Raw genomic sequence first — 27,885 nt, 5'->3', positions numbered from 1 at the left:
AGGAATTCACCCCAAAATAACTCCCCCCCCACCCCCCTTGGGGACCCTGATAACCACATGGGGGGGTGACAACACCTTTATTGCCCCCCCCCGGGGAAGGGGGGCTGGGGGACCCAGGCATCCGGGGAGAGACCCAGGCATTTGGGCAGGGACCCAGGCATCCGAGAGGACCCAGGCGTTCGGGGGGGACCCAGGCATCCGAGGGGCTCAGGGCGCAACTGGGGGGGTCACAGCTGGAAGGGGCTTTGGGTCAATGGTTCTGAGCTGGGGGGGGTGTTGGTGCCCCCCAGTGCTCCCAGTATCACCAGTTACCCCCCTGGCCCGGAGCTCCCAGTGCTCCCAGTTACCCTCTGTACCCCCCAGTTCCCCCCCATCCATCCCAGTGCCCCCCAGTATCACCAGTTCCCCCCCATCCCTCCCAGTATCACCAGTTCCCCCCCCATCCCTCCCAGTATCACCAGTTCCCCCCTCCCCAACCCTCCCAGTGCCCCCCAGTATCACCAGTTACCCCCCCATCCCTCCCAGTGCCCCCCAGTATCACCAGTTACCCCCCCCATCCCTCCCAGTGCCCCCCAGTATCACCAGTTACCCCCCCATCCCTCCCAGTATCACCAGTTCCCCCCTCCCCATCCCTCCCAGTGCCCCCCAGTATCACCAGTTACCCCCCCATCCCTCCCAGTACCCCCAGTATCACCAGTTACCCCCCCCATCCCTCCCAGTATCACCAGTTCCCCCCCCCAATACCTCCCAGTTCCACCCCAGTGCTCCCAGTATTCCCAGTCCATACCTGGGGGGCAACGCTGGAGATGGGGGGGGGTCGACGGGCGGCTGGGGGGGCAAAAATTAGGGAGGGGGGATGGGGATGGTGGGGGGGGGGACACAGTTTGGGGGGGGTAATAAATTTGGGGGGGTAACGGTTTGGGGGGGGTGACAGTTTGGGGGGGCTGACTGGGGGGGTAACAAGTTTGGGGGGGGGTCACAGATTTGGGAGGGGGGGCACAGTTTTGGGGGGGGCACAGTTTTGGGGGTCAGTTTTGGGGGAGGGGTCACGGGGAAATCACAGATTGGGGGGGGGGATCCCAGTTTTTGGGAGAGTCCCCAGTTTTGGGGGGGGTGTCACAGTTTGGGGACATCTCAGTTTTTGGGGGGGGGTCCCCAGTTTTGTGGGTGGTGTCTCAGTTTGGGGGGGTTGACATTTGGGGGGGGGGTAACAAATTTGGGGGGGTCACAGATTTGGGGGGGCGGTGCAGTTTTGGGGGGGGGGTGTCACAGTTTGGGGGGGTCCCAGATTTTTTTGGTGGAGGGGTCGCAGTTTTTGGGGGGGTCCCCAGTTTTGGGGGGGGTGTCTCAGTTTGTGGGGGGGGGTGTCACAGATTTTGGGGGAGGGGGTCGCTGTTTTGGGGGGGGGGTCAGTTTTTTGGGGAGGGGTCACATGGGGGTTCACAGCTTGGGGGGGTTCCCCAGTTTGGGGGGGTTCCCCAGTTTGGGGGGGGAGGGTGTCCCGTTTTTGGGGGGGGGTCCCTCACCTGTGCGGCCGTGGACCCACCACAGCCCCCCCGCCAACGCTGCCCCCACCACGAAGGCCCCGAAGGAAACAGCGGCGACAGCCGGGGGGGGCACCGCGGGGCCTGGGGGGGGCACAGTCAGCAGGACCCAGGCGTCCGGGTGCCCCCAAAATCACCCCACCCCTTCCCAAAGGGACCCAGGCGTCCGGGGGCCCCCAAACCGCCCCACCCCCTGCAAAGGGACCCAGGCATCCAGGTACCACCCCCCCCTAAAACCTCTCCACCACCCACCCAAAGGGACCCAGGCGTCTGGGGACCCCCAAACCGCCCCACCCCGGGGGGACCCAGGCGTCCGGGTGCCCCCAAAACCACCCTACCCCATCCCAAAGGGACCCAGGCGTCCGGGGACCCCAAAACCACCCTACCCCATCCCAAAGGGACCCAGGCGTCCGGGGACCCCAAAACCACCCTATCCCGTCCCAAAGGGACCCAGGCGTCCGGGTACCCCCAAAACCACCCTACCCATCCCAAAGGGACCCAGGCGTCCGGGGACCCTAAAACCACCCTATCCCGTCCCAAAGGGACCCAGGCGTCCGGGGACCCCAAAACCACCCTATCCCGTCCCAAAGGGACCCAGGCGTCCGGGGACCCCAAAACCACCTTATCCCGTCCCAAAGGGACCCAGGCGTCCGGGGACCCCAAAACCACCCTATCCCGTCCCAAAGGGACCCAGGCGTCCGGGGGCCCCCAAAACCACCCTATCCCGTCCCAAAGGGACCCAGGCGTCCGGGGACCCCAAAACCACCCTATCCCGTCCCAAAGGGACCCAGGCGTCCGGGTACCCCAAAACCACCCTCCCCCATCCCAAAGGGACCCATGTATTCAGGAGCCCCCAAAACCTCCTCCACCCCCCCAAAAGGACCCAGGCATCCGGGTACCCCCCAAACCTCCCCAACCCCCCCGAAAGGGACCCAGGCATCCGGGGACCCCAAAACCACCCTATCCCGTCCCAAAGGGACCCAGGCGTCCGGGGGCCCCCAAAGCCACCCTACCCCATCCCAAAGGGACCCACGTATTCGGGAGCCCCCAAAACCTCCTCCACCCCCCCAAAAGGACCCAGGCATCCGGGTACCCCCCAAACCTCCCCACCTCCCTGCAAAAGGACCCAGGCATCCGGGTACCCCCAAAACCTCCCAAACCCCCCTGAAAGGGACCCAGGCGTCCGGGGACCCCAAAACCACCCTACCCCATCCCAAAGGGACCCAGGTGTTTGGGAGCCCCCAAACCTCCCCCACCCCCACAAAGGGACCCAGGCATCCAGATACCCCCAAAACCTCCCCACCTCCCTGCAAAGGGACCCAGGCATCCGGGTACCCCCCCCAAAACCTCCCCCCCAAAGGGACACAGGCATCCGGGGACCCCCAAAAACCTTCCCACCCCCCTCGCAAAGGGACCCAGGTGTCCGGGACACCTCCACACCGTCCCACTCCCCACCGGGGGGACCCAGGAGTCCGGGTACCCCCCCCAACCTCCCCACCCCACAAAAAGGGACCCAGGCATCCGGGCCCCCCCCACTCACCCGCGGGGGCGCTCCGGGGTGGGGCCCGCGGGGGGGGCGGGGGCGGCGGGGGGCGGTGCAGCACAGGGGGGAGGGGCGGGAACAGCAGCGGGGGGGCACCTGGAGGGGGGATAGAAATTGAGGGGGGGTCCCGATTTGGGGGTATTGGGGGTTCCCGGGGGGTCCCAGTTTTGAGTGTCCCGGGGGGGGTCGCGATTTTGGGGATCCCGATTTGGGGGTCCCGGGTTTGGGATCCCGGGGGGTCCCAGCTTTGGGGGTCCCGGGGTGGGGGGGGGGTCCCAGTTTGGGGGGGGGGGGGTCCCAGTTTTGAGGTCCCGGGGGGGGTCCCGGTTTTGGGGGTTCCGCGGGGGGGGGTCATGGTTTTGGGGGCCCCGGGTTTGAGGGTCCCAGTTTGGGGGCCCCAGTTTTGAGGTCCCGGGGGGGTCGCAGTTTGGGGGGGCCCCAGTTTTAGTGTCCCGGGAGGGGTCGCGGTTTTGGGGTCCTGGGCTGGGGGGGGGGGGGTCCCATTTTTGAGGTCCCGGGGGTGTCCCAGTTTGCGGGTCCCGTTTTCAAGGGTCCCGGGTGCGGGGGGGTGGCCGTTTTGGGGTCCCGAGGGGGAACCCCGTTTTGGGGGTCCCAGTTTGATGGGTCCCAGGGAGGGTCCCAGTTTTGGGGGTCCCAGTTTGAGGTTCCGGTTTTGGGGTCCCTGTTTGGGGTCCCGTTTTTGGGGTCCCGGTTTGGGTTCCCTGTTTGGGGTCCCGGTTTGGGGTCCCGGTTTGGGGTCCCTGTTTGGGGTCCCGTTTTTGGGGTCCCGGTTTGGGGTCCCAGTTTGAGGTCCCGGTTTTGGGGTCCCTGTTTGGGGTCCCGGTTTGGGGTCCCGTTTCGGGGGTCCCGGGGGGTCCGCACCTGGCGCGGCGGTGCCGGCGGGTCCCAGAGTCACCACTATGGGGCGCGTGACGGTCCGGAGCGCGCGGCCGTGGGCGGGGCCGGAGCGGGGCCGGGGGGCGGAGCCTGAGCCGGAGGCCCCGCCCTCTCGGGGGTCACATGACTCCGCCCGGCACTGGGGGCGGGGGGGGGGGCACCAGTTCACCCCAGTGCCCCCCAGTTCACCCCCCGCTCAAAGTGCCCCCCCCCATACTGGGACCAGTCCCGCCCCACTCCCGGTGTCCCCCCCCGCGTCCCCGGTTCATGTCCCGGTCCCGTGTCCCCTATCCCGGGGTGTCCCCCCCGTGTCCCCTTTGTCCCCAACGTGTCCCCCCGTCCCTCCCCAGTCCCGGTGTCCCCTGCTCCCGGTGCCTCCCCCCACAGTGTCCCCCCCGCCGTGTCCCTTCATCCCTGTGTCCCCCGTGTCCCTCCGTGTCCCCCCCCCTCCCAGTGTCCCCGCGTGTCCCTCATGTCACTCCGTGTCCCCCTCCCTCATGTCCCACATGTCCCCCCATGTCCCACTCCCTCTTGTCCTCCGTGTCCCCCGTGTCCCCCTCCCCAGTGTCCCCTCCTCCCTGTGTCCCCCCATGTCCCACTCCCCCGTGTCCCCCATGTGTCCCCGTGTCCCACTCCCTCCCTCCCTCCCTCATGTCCCTCCGTGCCCCCGTATCCCCCAATATCCCCTCATCCCCGTGTCCCCCCGTGTCCCACTCCCTCCTGTCCTCCGCGTCCCCCGTGTCCCCCCTCCCAAGTGTTCCCCCGTGTCCCCAACCCTGTCCCCCGTGTCCCCCCGTGTCCCTTCATCCCGGAGTCCCCCCCGTACCTGGGGCAGCCCGGTCGCCCCCGTATCTCCTCCCTGTCCCCCCATGTCCCCCTCCCTCCTGTCCTCCGTGTCCCCCGTGTCCCCCATGTCCCCCCATGTCCTCCCACGTCCCCCTCCCCATGTCCCCCGTGTCCCCGTACCCGGGGCAGCCCGTCCCTCCGTGTCCCCCCCATGTCACCCCCATGTCACCCCCATGTCACCCCCGTGTCCCCCCCATGTCCCCCGTGTCCCCGTGTCCCTGTACCCGGGGCAGCCCGTGTCCCCCCCATGTCCCCCCATGTCCCCCGTGTCCCCATACCCGGCACAGCCCGTGTCCCCCCCATGTCCCCCCATGTCCCCCCGTGTCCCCGTACCCGGGGCAGCCCGTGTGTCCCCCATGTCCCCGCCATGTCCCCCTGTGTCCCCATACCCGGCACAGCCCGTGTCCCCCCCGTGTCCCCCCCATGTCCCCCCGTGTCCCCGTACCCGGGGCAGCCCGTGTCCCCCGTGTCCCCCCCCGGCCCGGCAGAGCCGCAGGTGACAGTGCAGGAACTGCAGCGGCTCCGGGAAGCGCGGGGGGAGCAGGAACGAGCGGAGCAGCCGCCGCGCCCCCCCCGCGCCCCCCCCCGCCCCGCAGCCCCCCCGCAGAACCACGAGCGGCCGCGGGGGGGGCGGGGGGGGCGGACCGGGCGGGGGCGGCGACGAGCGGGGGGACACGAGACAGCGGCGGAGGGAGAAGCTCAAACCGGGGGGGGCCCGGGACAGAGAGATCTGGGGGGGAAAGGGGGGTCAGCGGGGGGGATGGGGACGGGGGGGACGGGGACAATGGGGGGTGATGGGGACCCGGGGGGGACAGCGACCGGGGGTGTGGGGACAAGGATGGGGGGTGATGGGGACCTGGGGGTCACCAGGGGGGCCAGGGGATGGGGGGACATGGGGGGGACAACGGGGAGTGATGGGGACCTGGGGGGGACAGGGACAATGGGGGGGACTGGGAAGTGATGGGGACCTGGGGGTCACCACAGGGGACAGGGGCCAGGGGATGGGGGGACATGGGGGGGACAATGGAGGGTGATGGGGACCAGGGGGGACAGGGACAACGGGGGGGGGCGGGGGGTGATGGGGACAGTGGGGACAGGGACAATAGGGGGGACAATGGGTGGTGATGGGGACCAGGGGGGACAGGGACAACATGGGGGAAGGGGGTGATGGGGACCTGGGGGTCACCGCGGGGGGACAGGGACCAGGGGATGGAGGGGACATGGGGGGGGGTCATGGGGGGGACAATGAGGGGTGATGGGGACAGTGGGGACAGGGACAATGGGAGGGACCGGGGGGTGCTGGGGATCCGGGGGGGACAGGGACCGGGGCATGGGGGGGGACATGGGAGGGGACAATGGGGGTGATGGGGACTGGGGGGACCCGAGTGGGGGCGATGGGGACCGGGACAGTGGGGGGGACCAGGGGGGGTGATGGGGACCCGGGGGTCACCGGGAGGGACCGGGGGGGGGACTGAGGTGTCAACAAGGGTGTCCCAGGGGGTGTCCCAGGGGGGGTCCCGGGGGGTGTCACGGGGGGGTCTGATGGGCTGTCCCAGGGGATGTGTCACCAGGGGGTGTCCCGGGGGGTGTCACGGGGGTCACGGGAGGGTCCCATGGGGTGCCCCCCCCGCACCTGCACGAACACGCGCCCCCCAGCGGGCACGGCGCGCGGTCCCGGCGCGGGGGGGAACTCGGGGGCGGCGGAAACGTCCAAACGGAGGCGGGGGGGGCGGGGGGGGCAGCGGGGCTGCGGCACCAACGGGGGCTCCGCTCAGCCCAGCGACCCCCCGGTGACCCCAGTGACCCCCCCAGTGCTCCCAGTGCCCCCCTAGTGACCCCCAGTGACCCCCCAGTGCCCCCCCAGTGCCCTCCAGAGCTCCCAGTGCCCTCCAGTGCCCCCCCAGTGCCCCCCTAGTGACCCCCAGTGCCCCCCCAGTGCTCCCAGTGCCCCCCCTAGTGACCCCCAGTGACCCCCCAGTGCCCCCCCAGTGACCCTCCAGTGCTCCCAGTGACCCCCCAGTGACACCCAGTGCCCCCCCAGTGCCCCCCAGTGACCCCAGTGCCACCCTAGTGACCCCCAGTGCCCCCCCAGTGCCCCCCAGTGACCCCAGTGCCCCCCAGTGCCCCCAGTGTCCCCCCCAGTTACCACCCAGTCACCAAGTGTCCCCCTCCCAGTGACCCCCCCCAGCCTTCCCAGTGCACCCAGTGACCCCCCCCAGTGTTCCCAGTCACCCCCAGTGCCCCCCCAGCCCTCCCAGTGACCTCCCCAGTTACCACCCAGTGACCCCAAGTGTCTCCATCACCCCGCCCAGTGCTCCCAGTGCCCCCACAGGTACCACCCAGTAACCCCCCCAGTGCCCCCCCCAGTGCTCCCAGTGCCCCCCCCACTCACCCCGGGCCGGTTCCCGCTGCATCGCGGCCTCTGGGTGCTCAGGGGCCCCCCCGTGTCCCCACTGTCACCCCACGGCCAGCCCGGGGGGGGCCCTGCGGGCAGTGGGTCCCCCCATGAACCCCCAGGCACCTGGGACCCACCCTGTCCCCTGTCTAACCCCCCATCCCCGGACGCCTGGGTCCCCCGCCATCCCCTGTCCCCCGCCCCGAACTCCTGGGTCCCCCATCTCCCCACCCAGACGCCTGGGTCCCCCCCTCATCCCCTGTCCACCTCCCCCGGACACCTGGGTCCCCCATATCCCCACCTGGACGCCTGGGTCCCCCTCCATCCCCTGTCTCCTGCCCCGAACTCCTGGGTTCCCCAGTGACCCCCCCGGACGCCTGGGTCCCCCCTCATCCCCTGTCCCCCGCCCCGAACTCCTGGGTCCCCCATATCCCCACCCAGATGCCTAGATCCCCACCCCCATCCCCTGTCCACCCCTCCCGAACGCCTGGGTCCCCCCCCATCCCCTGTCCACCTCCCCCGGACGCCTGGGTCCCCCCACCTCCCCTCCCGAACGCCTGGGTCCCCCCGTGCCCCCCTCCAACCTGCGGGCCCCCCCCCGGGCAGCAGCAGCAGCAGCAGGAGGGGGAGGGGGCGGCTCCCGCGCGGCGCCATCGGGGGGTCCCCGCGCGTGTCCCCGATGTCCCCACACGTGTCCCCGATGTCCCCAGCGGTGGCTCCAGGTCCCGCCCACGCGTGATGGGGGCGGGGGGGCCCCCCGAGGTCACCGTCTCCCCAGTGACACCCGCCCGGCCTTGGGCTGCAGGGACGTCACCCGGGGAGGGACCCAGGCGTCCGGGAGGGGACCCAGGTGTCCACAGGGGACCCAGGTGTCTGGGAGAGGACCCAGGCGTCCGGGAGGGGACCCAGGTGTCCGGGAAAGGACCCAGGCGTCCGGGAGGGGACGCAGGTGTCCACAGGGGACCCAAGTGTCTGGGAGAGGACCCAGGCGTCCGGGAGAGGACCCAGGCGTCCGGGAGGGGACGCAGGCATCCAGGGACTCCCCTCCTGATGTCCCCCCACCCGTGTCCCCCGTGTCCCCTCCATGTCCCCAGTGTCCCATGTTCTCCATGTCCCTGATGTCCCCAACTCCCTCCATGACCCCCCATTTGTGTCCCCAATACCCCCCAACAGTGTCCCCATCCTTGTTCCCATGTCCCTCCATGTCCCCGTGTCCCCAATGTTCCCACCATCCCCATCGCAATGTCCCCCAAGTCCATGGTCCCCATGTCCCAATGTCACCCCCTATCCCCAATGTCCCCCCCGTCCCCATCCCAATGCCCCCCGGTCCCCATGTCCCAATGTCACCCCCTGTCCCCAATGTCCTCCCCATCCCCATGTCCCCAAGGTCCCCTCTCCCCATGTCCTCCCACATCTTCCTGTGTCCCCAATGTCCCCCCCATCCCGATCCCAATGTCCCCAGGTCCCCATGTCCCCCCCTGTCCCCTCTCCCTGTGTCTTCCTGTGTCCCCAATGTCCCCCACGTCCATGGTCCCCATGTCCCAATGTCACCCCCTGTCCCTGATGTCCCCAATGTCCCCCCCATCCCCATCCCAATGCCCCCCAGTCCCCATGTCACCCCCTGTCCCCAATGTCCCCCTTGTCCCCCAGCTCCCCATGTCCCAATGTCACCCCATCCCCGATGGTCCCCATGTCCCCTCTCCCCATGTCCTCCCACACCTTCCTGTGTCCCCAATGTCCCCCCCATCCCGATCCCAATGTCCCCAGGTCCCCATGTCCCAATGTCCCCCCCTGTCCCCTCTCCCCATGTCTTCCTGTGTCCCCAATGTCCCCCACGTCCATGGTCCCCATGTCCCAATGTCCCCCCCATCCCCATCCCAATGCCCCCCAGTCCCCATGTCCCCCCCTGTCCCCAATGTCCCCCTTGTCCCCCAGCTCCCCATATCCCAATGTCACCCCCTGTCCCTGATGTCCCCAATGTCCCCATGTTCCAGTGTCCCCCCCTTGTCCCCAGATCCTGAGCAACGCGACCCCTCGGGTTCCACATGCGCATTTATAATAATAATAATAATAATAATTATAATAATAATAACAATAATAATAATTAATAATGACGACGCTAACGAGGGGGGAGGAGCCGCCGCACCCGCAATGCACTAAAACTGCACCTGCTGCCACCCGGGGACACGTGGGGACACGCGGGGACCGCGCGACTGTCCCCGCGTCCCCAGCCCTGATTGTCACCGTGTCACCACGTCCCTGTCCCCACGGGGCGCCCGCCGCGTCCCCACGGGTCGCATCCCCACGGTGTCCCTGTGTCACAGCCCCGTGACGTGTCCCCACATTGTCCCTCTGTCACATCCACGCCGTGTCCCTCCGCGTCACATCCCCGTGACGTGTCCCCACGTTGTCCCTCCGTGTGACATCCCCGAGCCATCTGCCACCGCTCCGTGTCACCCGTGTCACCTCCGCATTGTCCTTCAGCGCTTTGTCCCCGTGTCACATCCCGGTGCCACCTCTTCACTATGTCCCCATGTCACATCCCGGTGTCACATCCCAGTGCCACCTCTTCACTATGTCCCCATGTCACATCCTGGTGCCACCTCCGCGTCTTGTCCCCGTGTCACCTCCACATCTTGTCCTCATGTCACATCCCGGTGCCACCTCTTCGCCATGTCCCCATGTCACATCCCGGTGTCACCTCTTCGCCGTGTCCCCATGTCACATCCCGGTGTCACCTCTTCACCGTGTCCCCATGCCACATCCCAGTGTCACATCCCAGTGTCACCTCTTTGCCGTGTCCCCATGTCACATCCCGGTGTCACCTCCGTGTCTTGTTCTTGTGTCACATCTCGGTGTCGTGTCACATCCCAGTGCCACCTCTTCACCGTGTCCCCATGTCACATCCCGGTGTCACCTCCGTGTCTTGTCCCCATGTCACATCCCAGTGCCACCTCTTTGCCGTGTCACATCTCGATGCCACTTCCACGTCTTGTCCTCGTGTCACATCCCGGTGCCACCTCTTCATGTCCCCATGTCACATCCAGTGCCACCTCTTCATGTCCCCATGTCACATCCTGGTGTCACCTCCGTGTCTTGTCCTCGTGTCACATCCCGGTGCCACCTCTTCGCTGTGTCCCCGTGTCACATCCCAGTGTCACCTCTTCGCCGTGTCCCCATGTCCCATCCATCCTTGTGCCATCCGTGTCACCTGCCGTGTCCCCACGCCGTCCGTGCGACGTCCTCGTGCCATCCCGGTGCCACACGCTCTCGTCACGTCACCTGCCGTGTCCCCTCGGTGCCACCTCCGCGTTGGCCTCGCGCCGTGTCCCCAGTGTCCCCGTGTCACCTCTGTGTCCCCATCCCCGTGTCACGTCCCTGCGCCGTGTCCCCATGTCCCGTGTCGTGTCCCCGTGTCACGTCCCCGTGTGTCACGTCCTGGTGTCACATCCATGTCCCCCACAGCCGTGTCCTGTCCCCGTGTCCCCAGCGGGGTTGGGGACAGCGGTGGCCGCAGGGAACAGCTGCTGGCCCTGAGGAAACTGAGGCACAGGCCACCCTGGGGGGGACAGGGAGGGGACAGGGAGGGGACATGGGCGTCCCCATGGCCCAACGCTGGGACAGGGGTGGGGACAGCAGGAGGGGACACGCTGGGATGTGCTGGGACAGACCAGGACAGCCTGGGACATGTGGGGACACACAAGGACACATGGGGACAGAGTAACATGTCCTGGGACACATGGGGACAGATCAAGACGTCCTGTGACACGTGGGGACATGTGAGGATGTCCAGGGACACACAGGGACACGTGGGGACACACCAGGACACCCTGAGACACAAAGGGACACGTGGGGACAGATCAAGATGTCCTGGGACGTGTTGGGACAGACCATGACATCCTGGGACATGTGGGGACACAGGAGGATGTCCGGGGACACATGGGGACATGGGACAGACCAGGATGCCCCGCGACACGGAGGGGACATCCTGGGACACACAGGGACACATGGGGACACACCAGGACACCCTGGGACAGGTGGGGACACACCAGGACACCCTGGGACATGTGGGGACACAAGAGGGTGTCCAGGGACACACAGGGACACATGGGGACAGATCAACATGTCCTGGGACACACCAGGACGCCCTGGGACACGTGGGGACACGGGGGGACGTCCTGGGACACGTGGGGACACGGGGGGACGCCCTGGGACACCCATGACACGCCGGGACGCCCCACGCCGCGCTGGGACACCGGGGACGCAGCAGGACACAATGCGGTGGCCACGGCGGGTGTTGTGTCACCGTGCCAGCAGGTGTCACCGCGAGGGTGGCGGTGAGTGTCACCGTGCCAGCAGGCGTCACCGTGGGGGTGTCACCGAGTGTCACCGCGCCGGCGGGTGTCACCGTGGGGGTGGCGGTGGGTGTCACCGCGCCGGCGGGCGTCACCGTGGGGGTGTCACTGAGGGTCACTGCGCCGGCGGGTGTCACCGTGGGGGTGGTGGTGGGTGTCACCGTGCCGGCGGGCGTCACCAGGGGGCGTCACCGGGTGTCACCATGCCAGCAGGTGTCCGTGGGGGTGTCACCGGGTGTCACCGTGCCGGCGGGTGTCACCGTGGGGGTGTCACCGAGTGTCACCGCGCTGGCGGGCGTCACCGTGGGGGTGTCACCGAGTGTCACCGCGCCGGCGGGTGTCACTGTGGGGGTGTCGGCGGGTGTCACTGTGGGGGCGTCACCACGGGGGTGGCGGCGGGTGTCACTGTGCCGGCGGGTGTCACCGTGGGGGCGTCACCGGGTGTCACCGCGCCGGCGGGCGTCACCGGGGGTGGCGGCGGGCGCTACCTGGTGAAGAAGGGCAGGTGGTGCTGGCTGAGGCCACCGCCCGGGCGAGGGGACTCTGTCCTGGCCATGACGTCCTTGAACCAGGTGGCCACGTCCACCTCCAGCGTCTCGTAGCGCTTGATGAAGTTGTGTTCCTGCAGGGGGCGGGCGGGAGCGGGGGACATGGGGACATGGGGACATGGGGACACGGGGGTCAGGACGTGGGTGTGGGCACCAGGACACACATGGGGACATGGGGACAGGGGGACACGGGGGTCAGGACGTGGGTGTGGGCACCGGGACACACGTGGGGACAGGGATGGGGACATGGGGACAGGGACACAGGGAGATGGACACAAGGACACATGTGGGAAAAGGGATGGGGACATGGGGACAGGGATGGGGACATGGGGACAGGGGGGTCAGGACATGGGTGTGGGCACCGGGACACACGTGGGGACAGGGATGGGGACATGGGGACATGGGGACAGGGGGACACGGGGGTCAGAATGTGGGTGTGGGCACCGGGACACACGTGGGGACAGGGATGGGGACATGGGGACAGGGGGACACGGGGGTCAGGACGTGGGTGTGGGCACCGGGACACACGTGGGGACAGGGATGGGGACATGGGGACATGAGGACAGGGGGACACGGGGGTCAGAATGTGGGTGTGGGCACCGGGACACACATGGGAACAGGGATGGGGACATGGGGACATGGGGACAGGGGGACACGGGGGTCAGGACGTGGGTGTGGGCACCAGGACACACGTGGGGACAGGGATGGGGACATGGGGACAGGGGGACAGGGGGACACGGGGGTCAGGACGTGGGTGTGGGCACCGGGACACACGTGGGGACAGGGATGGGGACATGGGGACAGGGGGACACGGGGGTCAGGACATGGGTGTGGGCACCGGGACACACGTGGGGACAGGGATGGGGACATGGGGACATGAGGACAGGGGGACACGGGGGTCAGAATGTGGGTGTGGGCACCGGGACACACGTGGGGACAGGGATGGGGACATGGGGACAGGGGGACAGGGGGACACGGGGGTCAGGACGTGGGTGTGGGCACCGGGACACACGTGGGGACAGGGATGGGGACATGGGGACAGGGACACAGGGAGATGGACACAAGGACACATGTGGGAACAGGGATGGGGACATGGGGACAGGGATGGGGACATGGGGACAGGGGGGTCAGGACGTGCGTGTGGGCACCGGGACACACGTGGGAACAGGGATGGGGACATGGGGACATGGGGACAGGGGGACACGGGGGTCAGGACGTGGGTGTGGGCACCGGGACACACGTGGGGACAGGGATGGGGACATGGGGACAGGGGGACACGGGGGTCAGGATGTGGGTGTGGGCACCGGGACACACGTGGGGACAGGGATGGGGACATGGGGACAGGGGGACACGGGGGTCAGGACGTGGGTGTGGGCACCGGGACACACGTGGGGACAGGGATGGGGACATGGGGACATGAGGACAGGGGGACACGGGGGTCAGAATGTGGGTGTGGGCACCGGGACACACGTGGGGACAGGGATGGGGACATGGGGACATGAGGACAGGGGGACACGGGGGTCAGAATGTGGGTGTGGGCACCGGGACACACGTGGGGACAGGGATGGGGACACGGGGACAGGGGGACACGGGGGTCAGGATGTGGGTGTGGGCACCGGGACACACGTGGGGACAGGGATGGGGACATGGGGACACACGGGGGTCAGGACGTGGGTGTGGGCACCAGGACACACGTGGGGACAGGGATGGGGACATGGGGGTCAGGACGTGGGTGTGGGCACCGGGACACACGTGGGGACAGGGATGGGGACATGGGGACAGGGACACAGGGAGATGGACACAAGGACACATGTGGGAAAAGGGATGGGGACATGGGGACAGGGATGGGGACATGGGGACAGGGGGGTCAGGACGTGGGTGTGGGCACCGGGACACACGTGGGGACAGGGATGGGGACATGGGGACAGGGGGACACGGGGGTCAGGACGTGGGTGTGGGCACCGGGACACACGTGGGGACAGGGATGGGGACATGGGGACATGAGGACAGGGGGACACGGGGGTCAGAATGTGGGTGTGGGCACCGGGACACACATGGGAACAGGGATGGGGACATGGGGACATGGGGACAGGGGGACACGGGGGTCAGGACGTGGGTGTGGGCACCAGGACACACGTGGGGACAGGGATGGGGACATGGGGACACATGGGGGTCAGGACATGGGTGTGGGCACCGGGACACACGTGGGGACAGGGATGGGGACATGGGGGTCAGGACGTGGGTGTGGGCACCGGGACACACGTGGGGACAGGGATGTGGACATGGGGACAGGGGGACACGGGGGTCAGGATGTGGGACACAGACATGGGGACAGGGAGGCCAAGGACCCCCCATGGCCACCAGGTGCCACATGTGCCCCCGGGCCCCTCCGTGGGGACACGTGTGACAATGGCAGCGGGGACTCACCAGTAACTTGTTGTACTTTGGTCTCTTCCTGTGGTCCTTGGTGAGGCTGCGGGAGAGCGGGGGGTCAGTGGTGCGGGGACACCCTGGGGACACCCGGGGGCCAGTGGGGCCGTGTCCCCAGCCGGGGTGGCCCTGTCACCCACCAGTCCCTGACGAAGGCCTGGAAGTCCCCGGAGAAGCCCATGGCGGGGGGCAGCAGGGGGGGGTCCTCCTGCAGCACCTTCGTCAGCACCTCGAAATCCGTCTTGCAGTTCTGGTACGGGAACTGCCCCGTGGCCAGCTCCACCTGGGGACAATGGGGACATGGGGACAATGGGGACAATGGGGACAATGGGACACACAGGGAACTGCCCCGTGACAGCTCCACCTGGGGACAATGGGGACATGGGGACAATGGGGACAATGGGGACAATGGGACACACAGGGAACTGCCCTGTGGCAGCTCTACCTGGGGACAATGGGGACATGGGGACAATGGGGACAATGGGGACAATGGGAGACACAGGGAACTGCCCTGTGGCAGCTCCACCTGGGGACAATGGGGACATGGGGACAATGGGGACACCGATCCGCTGGGACACACAGGGAACTGCCCCGTGACAGCTCCACCTGGGGACAATGGGGACATGGGGACAATGGGGACAATGGGACACACAGGGAACCGCCCCGTGACAGCTCCACCTGGGGACAATGGGGACATGGGGACAATGGGACACAAAGGGAACTGCCCTGTGGCAGCTCCACCTGGGGACAATGGGGACACGGGGACAATGGGGACAATGGGAGACACAGGGAACTGCCCTGTGGCAGCTCCACCTGGGGACATGGGGACAATGGGTACATTGGGGACAATGGGACACACAGGGAACTGCACCCTGGCAGCTCCACCTGGGGACAATGGGGACATGGGGACAATGGGGACAATGGGAGACACAGGGAACTGCCCCGTGACAGCTCCACCTGGGGACAATGGGGACATGGGGACAATGGGAGACACAGGGAACTGCCCTGTGGCAGCTCCACCTGGGGACAATGGGGACATGGGGACAATGGGAGACACAGGGAACTGCCCTGTGGCAGCTCCACCTGGGGACAATGGGGACATGGGGACAATGGGACACACAGGGAACTGCCCTGTGGCAGCTCCACCTGGGGACAATGGGGACATGGGGACAATGGGACACACAGGGAACTGCCCTGTGGCAGCTCCACCTGGGGACAATGGGGACATGGGGACAATGGGACACACAGGGAACTGCCCCGTGACTGCTCCACCTGGGGACAATGGGGACATGGGGACAATGGGAGACACAGGGAACTGCCCCGTGGCAGCTCCACCTCAGGACAATGGGGACATGGGGACAATGGAACACACAGGGAACTGCCCTGTGGCAGCTCCACCTGGGGACAATGGGGACATGGGGACAATGGGAGACACAGGGAACTGCCCTGTGGCAGCTCCACCTGGGGAGAATGGGGACATGGGGACAATGGGGACAATGGGAGACACAGGGAACTGCCCCGTGACAGCTCCACCTGGGGACAATGGGGACATGGGGACAATGGGTACACATTGGGGACAATGGGACACAAAGGGAACTGCCCTGTGGCACCTCCACCTGGGGGCACTGGGACAATGGGGACACGGGGACAGTGGGGACACGGGGACAGTGGGGACAGTGGCGGCTCACCAGGGAGATGCCGAGGCTCCAGACGTCGGCGCGGATGTCGTAGTCGGGCTTGGTGGGGTCGGGGGGGTCGATGCGCTCGGGCTGGGGGGGGGGACACAGGGGGCCTGTGGGACACTGTGGGGGACACTGGGGACCCCCAGCACCCACAGCCTGGGGCAACACAGAGCACCCACCTTTGGGGAGCCCCCCCAAGCTCATGTTGGTGACACAGCCCCCTGTGTGCCCCCCCCCACCCCTGGGTACCCCCCACGTCCCCCTGTGCCCCCCCCAACTCCCAGCCATGTACACGGCGCTGCAGGTCTTGCACTTGGACTCAACCAGGCGGCCGCTGATGTACCAGACGCCCCATGTACCCCCAAAATACACCCCCCCATGCCCCCCCCCTCACTCCCAGCCCCCCCAGATGCCCCCCCCGCCTCACAGCCCCCCCAGATGCCCCCCCAGTTACTTACAGCCATGTAGGTGACGTAGTCGGCACTGCAGGTCTTGCCCTTGGACTTGACCAGGTGGCCGCTGATGTACCAGACACCCCATGTACCCCCCGTGTACCCCCAAAATACACCCCCTTGTGCCCCCCCCTCACTCACAGACCCCCGTGTGTCCCCCCTGTGCCCCCCCCCGCCTCACAGCCCCCCACGTCCCATTCTCCCCCAGTTACTCACAGCCATGTAGGTGGCGTAGTCGGCACTGCAGGTCTTGCCCTTGGACTTGACCAGGCGGCCGCTGACATACCAGACGCCCCATGTACCCCCAAAATACACCCCCCCATGCCCCCCCTCTCACTCCCAGCCCCCCAGATGCCCCCCCGCCTCATAGCCCCCCAGATGCCCCCCCAGTTACTCACAGCCATGTAGGTGGCGTAGTCGGCACTGCAGGTCTTGCCCTTGGACTTGACCAGGCGGCCGCTGATGTACCAGACGCCCCATGTACCCCCAAAATACACCCCCTCATGCCCCCCCCCCACTCCCAGCCCCCCAGATGCCCCCCCACCTCACAGCCCCCCACGTCCCATTCTCCCCCAGTTACTCACAGCCATGTAGGTGACGTAGTCGGCACTGCGGGTCTTGCCCTTGGACTTGACCAGGTGGCCGCTGATGTACCAGACACCCCATGTACCCCCCGTGTACCCCCAAAATACACCCCCTTGTGCCCCCCCCTCACTCACAGACCCCCGTGTGTCCCCCTGTGCCCCCCCCGCCTCACAGCCCCCCACGTCCCATTCTCCCCCAGTTACTCACAGCCATGTAGGTGGCGTAGTCGGCACTGCAGGTCTTGCCCTTGGACTTGACCAGGCGGCCGCTGACATACCAGACGCCCCATGTACCCCCAAAATACACCCCCCCATGCCCCCCCTCTCACTCCCAGCCCCCCCAGATGCCCCCCCCGCCTCATAGCCCCCCCAGATGCCCCCCCAGTTACTCACAGCCATGTAGGTGGCGTAGTCGGCACTGCAGGTCTTGCCCTTGGACTTGACCAGGCGGCCGCTGATGTACCAGACGCCCCATGTACCCCCAAAATACACCCCCTCATGCCCCCCCCCCCACTCCCAGCCCCCCCAGATGCCCCCCCCACCTCACAGCCCCCCACGTCCCATTCTCCCCCAGTTACTCACAGCCATGTAGGTGACGTAGTCGGCACTGCGGGTCTTGCCCTTGGACTTGACCAGGTGGCCGCTGATGTACCAGACACCCCATGTACCCCCCGTGTACCCCCAAAATACACCCCCTTGTGCCCCCCCCCTCACTCACAGACCCCCGTGTGTCCCCCCTGTGCCCCCCCCGCCTCACAGCCCCCCACGTCCCATTCTCCCCCAGTTACTCACAGCCATGTAGGTGGCGTAGTCGGCACTGCGGGTCTTGCCCTTGGACTTGACCAGGCGGCCGCTGATGTACCAGACGCCCCATGTACCCCCAAAATACACCCCCTCATGCCCCCCCCCACTCCCAGCCCCCCCAGATGCCCCCCCTGCCTCACAGCCCCCCCCAGTTGCCCCCCCAGTTTACTCACAGCCATGTAGGTGGCGTAGTCGACACTGCAGGTCTCGCCCTTGAACTTGACCAGGTGGCCGCTGATGTACCAGACGCCCCATGTACCCCAGAATACACCCCCTTGTGCCCCCCCCTCACTCCCAGCGCCCCCAGATGCCCCCCCTGCCTCACAGCCCCCCCAGATGCCCCCCCAGTTACTCACAGCCATGTAGGTGGCGTAGTCGACACTGCAGGTCTCGCCCTTGAACTTGACCAGGTGGCCGCTGATGTACCAGACGCCCCATGTACCCCAGAATACACCCCCTTGTGCCCCCCCCCATCACTCCCAGCCCCCCAGGTGCCCCCCCCGCCTCACAGCCCCCCCAGATTACTCATGGTCACATAGGCGACGTAGTCGGCACTGCGGGTCTCGGCCTTGGACTTGACCAGGTGGCCACTGATGTACCAGACGCCCCATGTACCCCCCGTGTACCCCCAAAATACACCCCCTTGTGCCCCCCACTTCACTCGCAGCCCCCCAGGTGCCCCCCCCGGTTACTCACAGCCATGTATGCGGCACAGCCGGCGCTGCGGGTCTTGGCCTTGGAGTCGACCAGGCGGCCGCTGATGCCGAAGTCGCAGAGCTTGACCTGTCCCCGCTCGTCCAGGAGGATGTTGGAGGGTTTCACGTCGCGGTGGATCACCCCGTGCTTCTCCTTCAGGTACAGCAGCGCCTTCACGATCTGCGGGGGGGGGACACGTCAGTGCTGGGACCCCCCCAGGGTGTCCTCGGTGTCCCCAAGCGTCCCCCCTGCTCACCGCCACCGTCATCTTGCCCAGGATGCGCTCGGGGATGGGCCCCTGGATCCGCTTCTTGAGCTTCTCGGCGCAGGTGCCCATGAGCTCCATGGCGATGAACACGTCGGTCTGGGGGGGCAAAGCGGAGGGGGTCAGGGCTCCTGGGGACGTTGGGGACACTGGGGACATGTTCCCAGCTCAGCTGGGGTCATGGGGACAATGTGGGGGTGACAAGGGCTGGGGGAGGCCCGTGGCCATGGCCAGAACCTGGGGGGGCTGTATCCTGATTGGGGGGACACATACAGACCTGGGGGGCTGTATCCTGATCTGGGGGGGTCACATACAGACCTGGGGGGCTGTATCCTGATCTGGGGGGACACATACAGACCTGGGGGCTGTATCCTGATCTGGGGGGGTCACATACAGACCTGGGGGCTGTATCCTGATTGGGGGGACACATACAGACCTGGGGGCTGTATCCTGATCTGGGGGGGTCACATACAGACCTGGGGGGCTGTATTCTGGTCTGGGGGGGCCAGGGATGGATCCGGACCCTGGGGGGGTCATATCCTGATTTGGGGGAGCTGATGGCCATATACACACCTGGGGGGGTTGTATCCTGATCTTGGGGGGCCCATGACCACATACAGACCTAGGGGGTCCATATCCTGATCTGGGGGGGCCCATGACCACATACAGACCTAGGGGGTCCATATCCTGATCTGGGGGGGCCCATGACCACATACAGACCTGGGGGGTCCATATTCTGATCTGGGGGGGCCCATGACCACATACAGACCTGGGGGGGTCCGTATCCTGATCTGGGGGGGCCATGACCACATACAGACCTGGGGGGTCCGTATCCTGATCTGGGGGGGCCCATGACCACATACAGACCTGGGGGGCCCATATTCTGATCTGGGGGGGCCCATGACCACATACAGACCTAGGGGGTCCGTATCCTGATCTGGGGGAGCCATGACCACATACAGACCTGGGGGGTCCATATCCTGATCTGGGGGGGCCCATGACCACATACAGACCTGGGGGGGTCTGTATCCTCATCTGGGGGGGCCCATGACCACATACAGACCTGGGGGGGGCGTCGTATCCTGATCTGGGGGGCCCATGGATGGATCCAGACCCTGAGGGGGGCCGTATCCTGATCTGGGGGCTCCATGGCCACACACACATCTGGGTTGGGGGGCGGTCTATGACCATATCCCCACCCGGGGGGTCCCCACAACCCTCTCCACCCCCGGGGGGGCCCAGGGGGGCTCACGTTGGTGATGAAGGTGCCGAAGCACTGCACGATGTAGGGGCAGTCGTGGCTCTTGAGCACCACGTCCAGGTCCATCAGGATGCGCTTGTTCTCCTCCCGGTTCCCCGAGCGCCGCATTTGCTGAGGGGGGGGACACACATATACACAAAGGGGGGGGTTCAGAGAGCACGGGGACACCCGTGGATTGGGGGTGGGGTGGGGTGTTTTGGGGGTCCCCACCTTGACGGCGATGACGTGGCCGGTCTTGCGGAAACGCATCTTCCAGACCTGCCCGCAAGTGCCGCTGCCGATCTCCCCCAGGTTCTCCAGGTCGTTGATCTCCGCCTGGTAGCGCTGGGCGGGGGGGAAATGGGGGGTCAGGGTCCCCCCGTGCCCCCCCCTGGTCCCCTGTGCCCCCCCGTGCCCCCCGCTCACCTGCCCCCCCACGGTCAGGTACCCCGTCTGCTTCATGATCTCCTGCAGCTTCTGGTCGATCTCGATGCTGCGGACAAGGGGGAGAACGGGCCAATCAGGATGGGGCGCTGGAGGCTGCAGCTAATCAGCATGGGGCAAAGGAGGGGTGTGACCAATCACCCAAGAGGGAGCCTGGCCAATCAGAATAGTGTAAAGGAGGCGCCCTAGCCAATGAGAATAGGGTAAAGGGAGACATGGCCAATCAGGACATAGGGATGGAGATGCCTGGCAATCAGTATGCGGAGCCCCTGGCCAATCAGAACAGGGCAGGGACAATTGGCCAACCAGCACCCATGGGCTCCTGCACATCTGGCCAATCAGCACACAATCAATCTCCTGCCCGGCCAATCAGTGCACATGATATCTCAGGCTGCTGGCCAATCAGTGCATGAGATTTCCTGAGCCAATGGCCAATCAGCGCAGGTGATTGCGTGCACCTCTGGCCAATCAGTGTGCACAACCCGCCTGGACCTCTGGCCAATCAAGACGCAACAAATCTCCACCTGGCCAATCAGCACACAGCATTCCCTGGGCGGCTGGCCAATCAGCACACGTGATCCCCATGACCTCTGGCCAATCAGTGCATGTGATCCCCTGGGCTGCCAGCCAATCAGTGCACACGATTCCTCTGGGCCTTTGGCCAATCAGTGCACAGGATTCCTCTGGGCTTTGGCCAATAAGCACATATCAAATCTCATTCCTGGCCAATCAGCACACATGATCCCGTGGACCTCTGGCCAATCAGCGCATGTGATCCCCTGGACCTCTGGCCAATCAGTGTGTGTGATCCCTTGGCCCTCTGGCCAATCAGCGCACAAGAACCCTTGGACCTCTGGCCAATCAGAATACACGATCCCTTGGACCTCTGGCCAATCAGTGCACGTGATCCCTTGGACCTCTGGCCCATCAGTGCGTATGATCCCTTGGACCTTTGGCCAATCAGCAGACGCGATTCCTTGGATCTCTGGCCAATCAGTGCACGTGATCCCCTGGACCTCTGGCCAATCAGTGCACGCGATCCCCTGGACCTCTGGCCAATCAGTGCACGCGATCCCCTGGACCTCTGGCCAATCAGTGCACATGATCCCTTGGGTTGCCAGCCAATCAGTGCATGTGATTCCCCCCCCCCCACATCTAGCCAATCAGGGCACGCCACCCCCCCACTCCCACTCCCCCCCCCCCACCATGGCCCCTGGCCAATGGGTGAGCGGCCCCGGGCGTCCCGGCCAATGAGGTCTCACCTCTCGACGCTGCGCGGCAGCAGGAAGGGCGGGGGGGGCAGCCCCAGCATGTGGCGGGGCCGCGAGGGGGGGGGCGGGTGCTGGGCGGCCTCGGGGAGCGCGGCCCGACCCCCCCCCCTCGCTCACCAGCGGCAGCTGCAGAGCTGGGGGAGAGACACGCGTCACACACCCCGAAATGGGGGGGACAGACACCCCGAAATAAGGTAATCAGACACCCCAAAACAGGCGAGAGACACCCTGAAATGGGGGGACAGACAGCCCAAAACTGGGGGGGACAGACACCCTGAAATAGGGGGACAGACACCCCAAAACTGGGGGGGACAGACACCCTGAAATAGGGGGACAGACAACCCAAAAGTGGGGGGGACAGATGCCCTGAAATGGGGTGGATCTGACACCCCAAAATGGGGGAGAGACACCCCGAAATGGGGGGGACAGACACCCTGAAATGGGGGGGAGAGACACCCCAAAATGGGGGGGACCTGACACATGTCAGATATCCTGAAATGGGGGGGACACTGACACCCCAAAACGGGGGAGAGACACGTGTCAGACACCCTGAAACGGGGGGGGACAGAGAGACCTGTCAGACCCCCCCGAAATGGGGAGGACACATGTCAGAGCACAGAAATGGGGGGGGACACAAAGACTCTCCTAAAATGGGGGGCACACACTGCAGAGCCCCAAAACTGGGGGGGTCAGGGGGACGCATCAATCCCCCACAAAATGGGGAGAGACGCATGTCAGAGTCCCTAGGGGACACATCAGACCCCCAAAAATAGGGGGGGAACACATGGCAGAGCCCCAAAATGGGGGAGAGACACATCAGCCCCCCCCAAGATGGGGGGGACACACACAAGTGAGAGCCCAAAACAGGGGGGACACATCAGACCCCCAAAATGGAGGGGACCCATCAGACTCCCCCCCCCCCCCCAAAAAAAGGGGGGGGGAGAACAGAGACCCATCACCCCCCGCCCCAGCCCCATTTGGATCATTCCTGCCCCATTTTCACCCCATTTCCCCCCACAGCCACATTTAGACCATTCCTAGCCCCATTTCCCCCCCCCCACAGCCCCATTTGGACCATTCCTGCCCCATTTCCCCCCCCAGCCTCATTTGGACCATTCCCCCCTCCCCATTTGGACCATTCCTGCCCTATTCCCCCCCAGCCCATTTAGACCATTCCTGCCCATTCCCCCCCCACCCACAGCCCCATATGGATCATTCCTACCCCATTCCCCCCCCTCCCCCAGCCCCATATGGATCATTCCTGCCCCATTTTGGACCATTCCTGCCCCATTCCCCCCCCCACCCGCAGCCCCATATGGATCATTCCTACCCCATTCCCCCCTCCTCCCCCAGCCCCATATGGATCATTCCTGCCCCATTTGGACCATTCCTGCCCCATTCCCCCCCCCACCCGCAGCCCCATATGGATCATTCCTGCCCCACTCCCCCCCCCCCGCAGCCCCATTTGGACCATTCCTGCCCCATTTGAACCATTCCTGCCCCATTCCCTCCCACCCCTCCCCATTTGGACCATTCCTACCCTATTCCCCCCAGCCCATTTGGACCATTCCTGCCCCATTCCCCGCCCTCTCCCCACCCCCCCCCAGCCCCATTTGGACCATTTCTGCCCCATTTCACCCCATTCCCCCCCCATGCCGCGCCACGGCCACATGCGGGGCCGGGCCGGGGGGCCACACGCCATGCGACAGGCAGGTCAGCCAAGGTGGGGGGGGACAGGGGACATTCAGGTGACATTCGGGGCGGGGGGGGGGGGGGACGATGACACACACAGGGTGAGTTGGGGGGGGGGGGGGGGCGGGGAGAAGCCGCTGGGGGAAAAAGCTGCTCCACTGAGTGGGGAGGAACTGAGCACGGGCGGGTGTGCTGGGGGGGGTCAAACTTAGAGGTGGGGGGGGGGACACACGGGGATGTCCCCAAGGAAGGGGACAAAGGGGGGGGTCAGCGAGTGGCAGGGGGAGCGTTAGAAGTGGGGGGGGGGGCCCAAGCGGCGGGATGTGGAGGTACCTGCTCGCTGGACGGAGCGGGAGCGGGGCTTAGGGTGATGACGATAACTGGATGGGGGGGGGACACGGGGGGGGGCGGGGGGAGAGGTAAATAAATAAAATGATGGGGGGGAAAGAAATAAATGGGGGGAAAAAAAAATAAAAATGGGGGGGGGGAAATGGGGGAGAAAAAAAGAAAAAGGGGGAAAAAATGAAAAGAAAGAAAAACACCATAAATCACAATAGAACAAACTGGTGGCACCGGGGGGGGGGTGGGGGGGAGGAGCAGAATGAACTTAAATTGGGGGGGTGGGAGGGGAAAAGGGGGTGGGGGGTAAGGGGGGGCTACAGTGGCTCCGGACACCCCCAGCATGGAAATGGGGGTTTTACAGCCCGAAAATTGGAGGGAAATGATGGGAAGGTTTTGGGGGGCCTGTGTGTGCCCCTCCCAATAAACTCCTACCTGGTGGGGGGGGGGGGGGGGGGAGGGGGGGTTGGGGGTGTGTCCCCCTCCCCAAATGGCTCCTCAGGGTGATAATTGCAAGGTGACCCCCCCAAATACCCACCCCCTCCCGCACCCCCAAAATGTGCCCAGTACAGCCCCCCCCCCCCAGGTCCCCCCAAATAACTCCCCCCACCATTTCACCCCATATGACCTCAAGGGCCCCCCCCCCCAATATTGCTTCAGTCCCACAAGAGCCCCCCAAGAGCCCCCCCAGCACCTCAACTGCCCCAACACCCCCGAAAACAGCTGGAACTGCCCCCAATACCCCTAACCAGCCCAAACTGCCCAATAACGTGGGTGCCCCCACCAACCTCCCCATGTCCCCCCCCCCAACTCTAAACAGCCCCAAACCCCTCACTGAACCCCAATAACACAGGTGCCCACCCCCCAACCTCCTCACGTCCCCCTAAAGCTCCTCATGTCCTCCCCCAATCTCACGTCCCCCCCCAACCCCAAACCCTGACTGAACCCCAATAACGCGGGTGCCCCCCAACCTCCTCACTTCCCCCCCAACTCTAATCCCCCCCAACCTCCTCATGTCCCCCCCCAACCTCCCCATGTCCCCCCCCAGCCCAAACCCCTGACTGAACCCCCATAACGTGGGTGTCCCCCAACCTCCTCACTTCCCCCCCAACTCTAATCCCCCCCCAACCTCCCCATGTCCCCCCCAATTTCCTCACGTCTCCCCCCAACTCTAATCCCCCCCCAACCTCCCCATGTTCCCCCCCAACTTCCTCATGTCCCCCCCAATCTCCTCACGTCCCCCCCAGCCCCAAACCCCTGACTGAACTCCCATAACGCGGGTGCCCCCCCAACCTCCTCATGTCCCCCCCAACTCTAATCCCCCCCAACCTCCCCATGCCCCCCCCCAACTCCACAGCCCCTCAACCTCCTCACGTCCCCCCAGCCTCAAACCCTCACCGAACCCCAATACTGTGCGTGCCCCCCCAACCTCCCCATGTCCCCCCCAACTCTAATCCCCCCCAACCTCCCCATGTCCCCCCCCCCAATCTCCTCACGTCCCCCCCAGCCTCAAACCCCTGACTGAACCCCATAACGCGGGTGCCCCCCCAACCTCCTCATGTCCCCCCAACTCCACAGCCCCTCAACCTCCTCACGTCCCCCTCCAGCCTCAAACCCCTCACCGAACCCCAATAACGCGGGTGCCCCCCCAACCTCCCCATGTCCCCCCCCAACCTCCTCATGTCCCCCCCAACTCTAATCCCCCCCAACCTCCCCATGTCCCCCCCAACCTCCTCATGTCCCCCCCCAGCCCCAAACCCCTGACTGAACCCCCATAACGCGGGTGCCCCCCCAACCTCCTCATGTCCCCCCCAGTCTCCTCACTTCTCCCCCAACTCTAATCCCCCCAACCTCCTCATGTCCCCCCCCAACTCCACAGCCCCTCAACCTTCCTCACGTCCCCCCCAGCCTCAAACCCCTCAGTGAACCCCAATACGGCGGGTGCCCCCCAACCTCCCCATGTCCCTCCAAACCTCCTCATGTCCCCCCCAACCTCCCCATGTACCCCCCAGTCTCCTCACGTCCCCCCCAGCCCCAAACCCCTGACTGAACCCCCATAACGCGGGTGCCCCCCCAACCTCCTCATGTCCCCCCCAACTCTAATCCCCCCCAACCTCCCTATGCCCCCCCCAACTCCACAACCCCTCAATCTCCTCACGTCCCCCCCAGCCTCAAACCCCTCACCGAACCCCAATACGGCGGGTGCCCCCCCAGCCTCCTCAGCCGCCGCGGCCCGGGCCGGGCCCTGTTCCCCCCCGCTCCCCCGGGCGGGTCGCTTACTGGGCCGGGCGCGGGCCGGGCTGATGTCGAGGTTGAGGTCGATGCGGCGGCGGGCCTCCCGGTTCTCCTGCTTCAGCTTGGCCTCCAGCCGGGACAGCTTCTGCTCCAGCGAGGACGCCGCCATCTTCCCCGCCGCCGCGCAGCCAGTGCACAAACACGGCGCTGCGCATGCGCCGCCTGACCCCACCGGGCCGCCGTCCTCACGCAGCGAAGTGCGTGTGTGTGGGGGGGGTGTTTGAGCGCTGCCGGCCACCGTAGTGCCCGCACTTATAGAGTCGTAGAGTCAATGGGGGGAAACCGACTGTATAGAATAATGGGGTTATAGAATCACGGCGTATCAGGACCGTAAAGCTCATCCAGCCCAACCCCCCCCCGAGCGGGAACACCCAGCTGCCCCTTGTCGTGTTGTCACCGGTTGAGATGCGGCCTCACCGGGGCACAGGAAAGGGCAGAACCCCCCTTGCCCTCACCCATTGTGGCTTCGGGAGGGCGAGTGCGCATGCGCGGCGTGTGGGAGCCAATCAGCGAGCGCCCCCTGGGGTGCCGGAGGGCGGGCTCATGCGCGACCGATCAGCGAGCGCCCCCTAGAGTGCGGGAGGGCGCATGCGCGAAGCCGCAATTAGGGGAACACAGAGACCGCCCCCCGCCTTCAAACTGGCCCCACCTACTACTTTGGGGACCCCCCTGTGAACACCCACACTCCCCATAACACCCCCAAAGACCCCCCCCCCCAGGGGTGCCTTATGGACCCCCCTAAATGTGAGGGCATCACCCCCTGCCCCCCCAAAGAGACCCCCCCCCATCTATCCCCCCCCCCAATCTATTTTTGTGGGTTTTGGCTTTTTTTTTGCATTTTTATTTAAAAAAACCCCAAAACAAGCCAGGCCCGGGGAAGGGGGGAGGGGCACAGACCACAATGTGGGGGGGGGGAAGGGTGGGACCCCCCCCCCCCTCGTGGCAAAGTTGGGGGGGTGCACCCCAATTTGGGTAAATGGGGGGGGGGGCACAGGCTGGGGCAGGTTAAAACATCTCTGGGCAGTGCCCCCAACCCGACCCCTCCCCCCCCATAAAAATTCCCCCCCCTCGAAGAAAAGGGGGGGCCCCCCCCTTAAAAAGGGGTGACCCCCCACCAAAAAAGGGTGACCCCCCCAAAAAAAAGGGTGATCCCCCTAAAAGTGGGTAACCCCCTCAAAGAGGGTGAACCCCCCCAAAGAGGGTGAACCCCCCCGAAAAAGGAGGAGACCCCCTAAAAGAGAGGTGAACCCCCCCAAAAGAGGAGGTGACCCCTCAAAGAGAGTGGTCAGGCCCCCAGAAGAGGGGGGTGACCCCCCCCAAAAGAGGGGGTGACCCCCCCAAAAGAGGGTGGTCAGGCCCCCCCCAAAAGAGACCCCCACCCCCCAAAGAGAGGGTGACCCCCCCATAAAGAAGGAGTGTCCCCCAAAACAGAGGTGACCCCCAAAAGAGACAGTGACCCCCCCCAAAAAGGGGGTGACCCCCGAAAGAGAGCACCCCCTCAAAGAGAGTGGCCAGGTCCACAGAAGAGGGGGTGACCCCCCCAAAAGAGACACCCCCCCAAAG

The 27,885-nt window shown here is 65.9% G+C and overlaps 2 protein-coding genes and 1 long non-coding RNA gene across 4 annotated transcripts; 1 reads left to right on the top strand and 2 right to left on the bottom strand.

Moving 5' to 3' along the window:
- Window positions 1–58: 58 nt before the first annotated feature.
- TGFBR3L (transforming growth factor beta receptor 3 like) lies at window positions 59–8,233 on the bottom strand. Of its 2 annotated transcripts, none has more exons than XM_065043910.1 (9): window positions 7,810–8,233; window positions 7,223–7,314; window positions 6,464–6,577; window positions 5,276–5,560; window positions 3,970–4,123; window positions 3,085–3,183; window positions 1,527–1,628; window positions 788–828; window positions 59–264 (listed from the first exon to the last, which is right to left on the bottom strand). In XM_065043910.1, the coding sequence occupies exons 1-9, from the start codon at window positions 7,877–7,879 to the stop codon at window positions 208–210; spliced, it is 1,014 nt and encodes a 337-aa protein (XP_064899982.1). In that variant the 5' UTR covers window positions 7,880–8,233; the 3' UTR covers window positions 59–207. The 2 variants fall into 2 exon arrangements, with proteins under 2 accessions (XP_064899982.1, XP_064899983.1); XM_065043911.1 differs by having other exon boundaries at window positions 59–233.
- LOC135576760 (uncharacterized) lies at window positions 7,999–10,587 on the top strand. The gene is made up of 2 exons (XR_010468540.1): window positions 7,999–8,134; window positions 8,254–10,587. It is a non-coding gene; the product is annotated as an uncharacterized LOC135576760 (long non-coding RNA).
- On the bottom strand, window positions 9,260–26,491 carry MAP2K7 (mitogen-activated protein kinase kinase 7). The gene is given in 13 exon segments (XM_065043909.1): window positions 9,260–11,947; window positions 12,069–12,202; window positions 14,556–14,601; window positions 14,699–14,841; window positions 16,247–16,327; window positions 18,777–18,956; window positions 19,033–19,140; window positions 20,294–20,413; window positions 20,513–20,626; window positions 20,708–20,774; window positions 21,988–22,080; window positions 22,082–22,130; window positions 26,308–26,491. Coding segments are annotated over 13 exon segments (1,314 nt in total). The 5' UTR covers window positions 26,432–26,491; the 3' UTR covers window positions 9,260–11,892.
- Window positions 26,492–27,885: the final 1,394 nt, after the last annotated feature.

Source organism: Columba livia, chromosome 30 (genome assembly GCF_036013475.1).
Source record: "Columba livia isolate bColLiv1 breed racing homer chromosome 30, bColLiv1.pat.W.v2, whole genome shotgun sequence".
Taxonomy (NCBI): domain Eukaryota; kingdom Metazoa; phylum Chordata; class Aves; order Columbiformes; family Columbidae; genus Columba; species Columba livia.
Note: the sequence above shows the minus strand (reverse complement) of the source record. Positions and strands in the feature narration are given on the sequence as shown.

Excerpts from the sequence above, each read along its gene's own strand:
- TGFBR3L (XM_065043910.1), bottom strand. The coding sequence starts at position 7,879 with ATGGCGCCGCGCGGGAGCCGCCCCCTCCCCCTCCTGCTGCTGCTGCTG. Across the intron at positions 1,629-3,084 it reads ACCCCGGAGCGCCCCCGCGG|GCCCCGCGGTGCCCCCCCCG; the intron begins GTGAGTGGGGGG and ends TGCCCCCCCCAG. Across the intron at positions 829-1,526 it reads GTGGGTCCACGGCCGCACAG|CCGCCCGTCGACCCCCCCCC; the intron begins GTGAGGGACCCC and ends TTGCCCCCCCAG.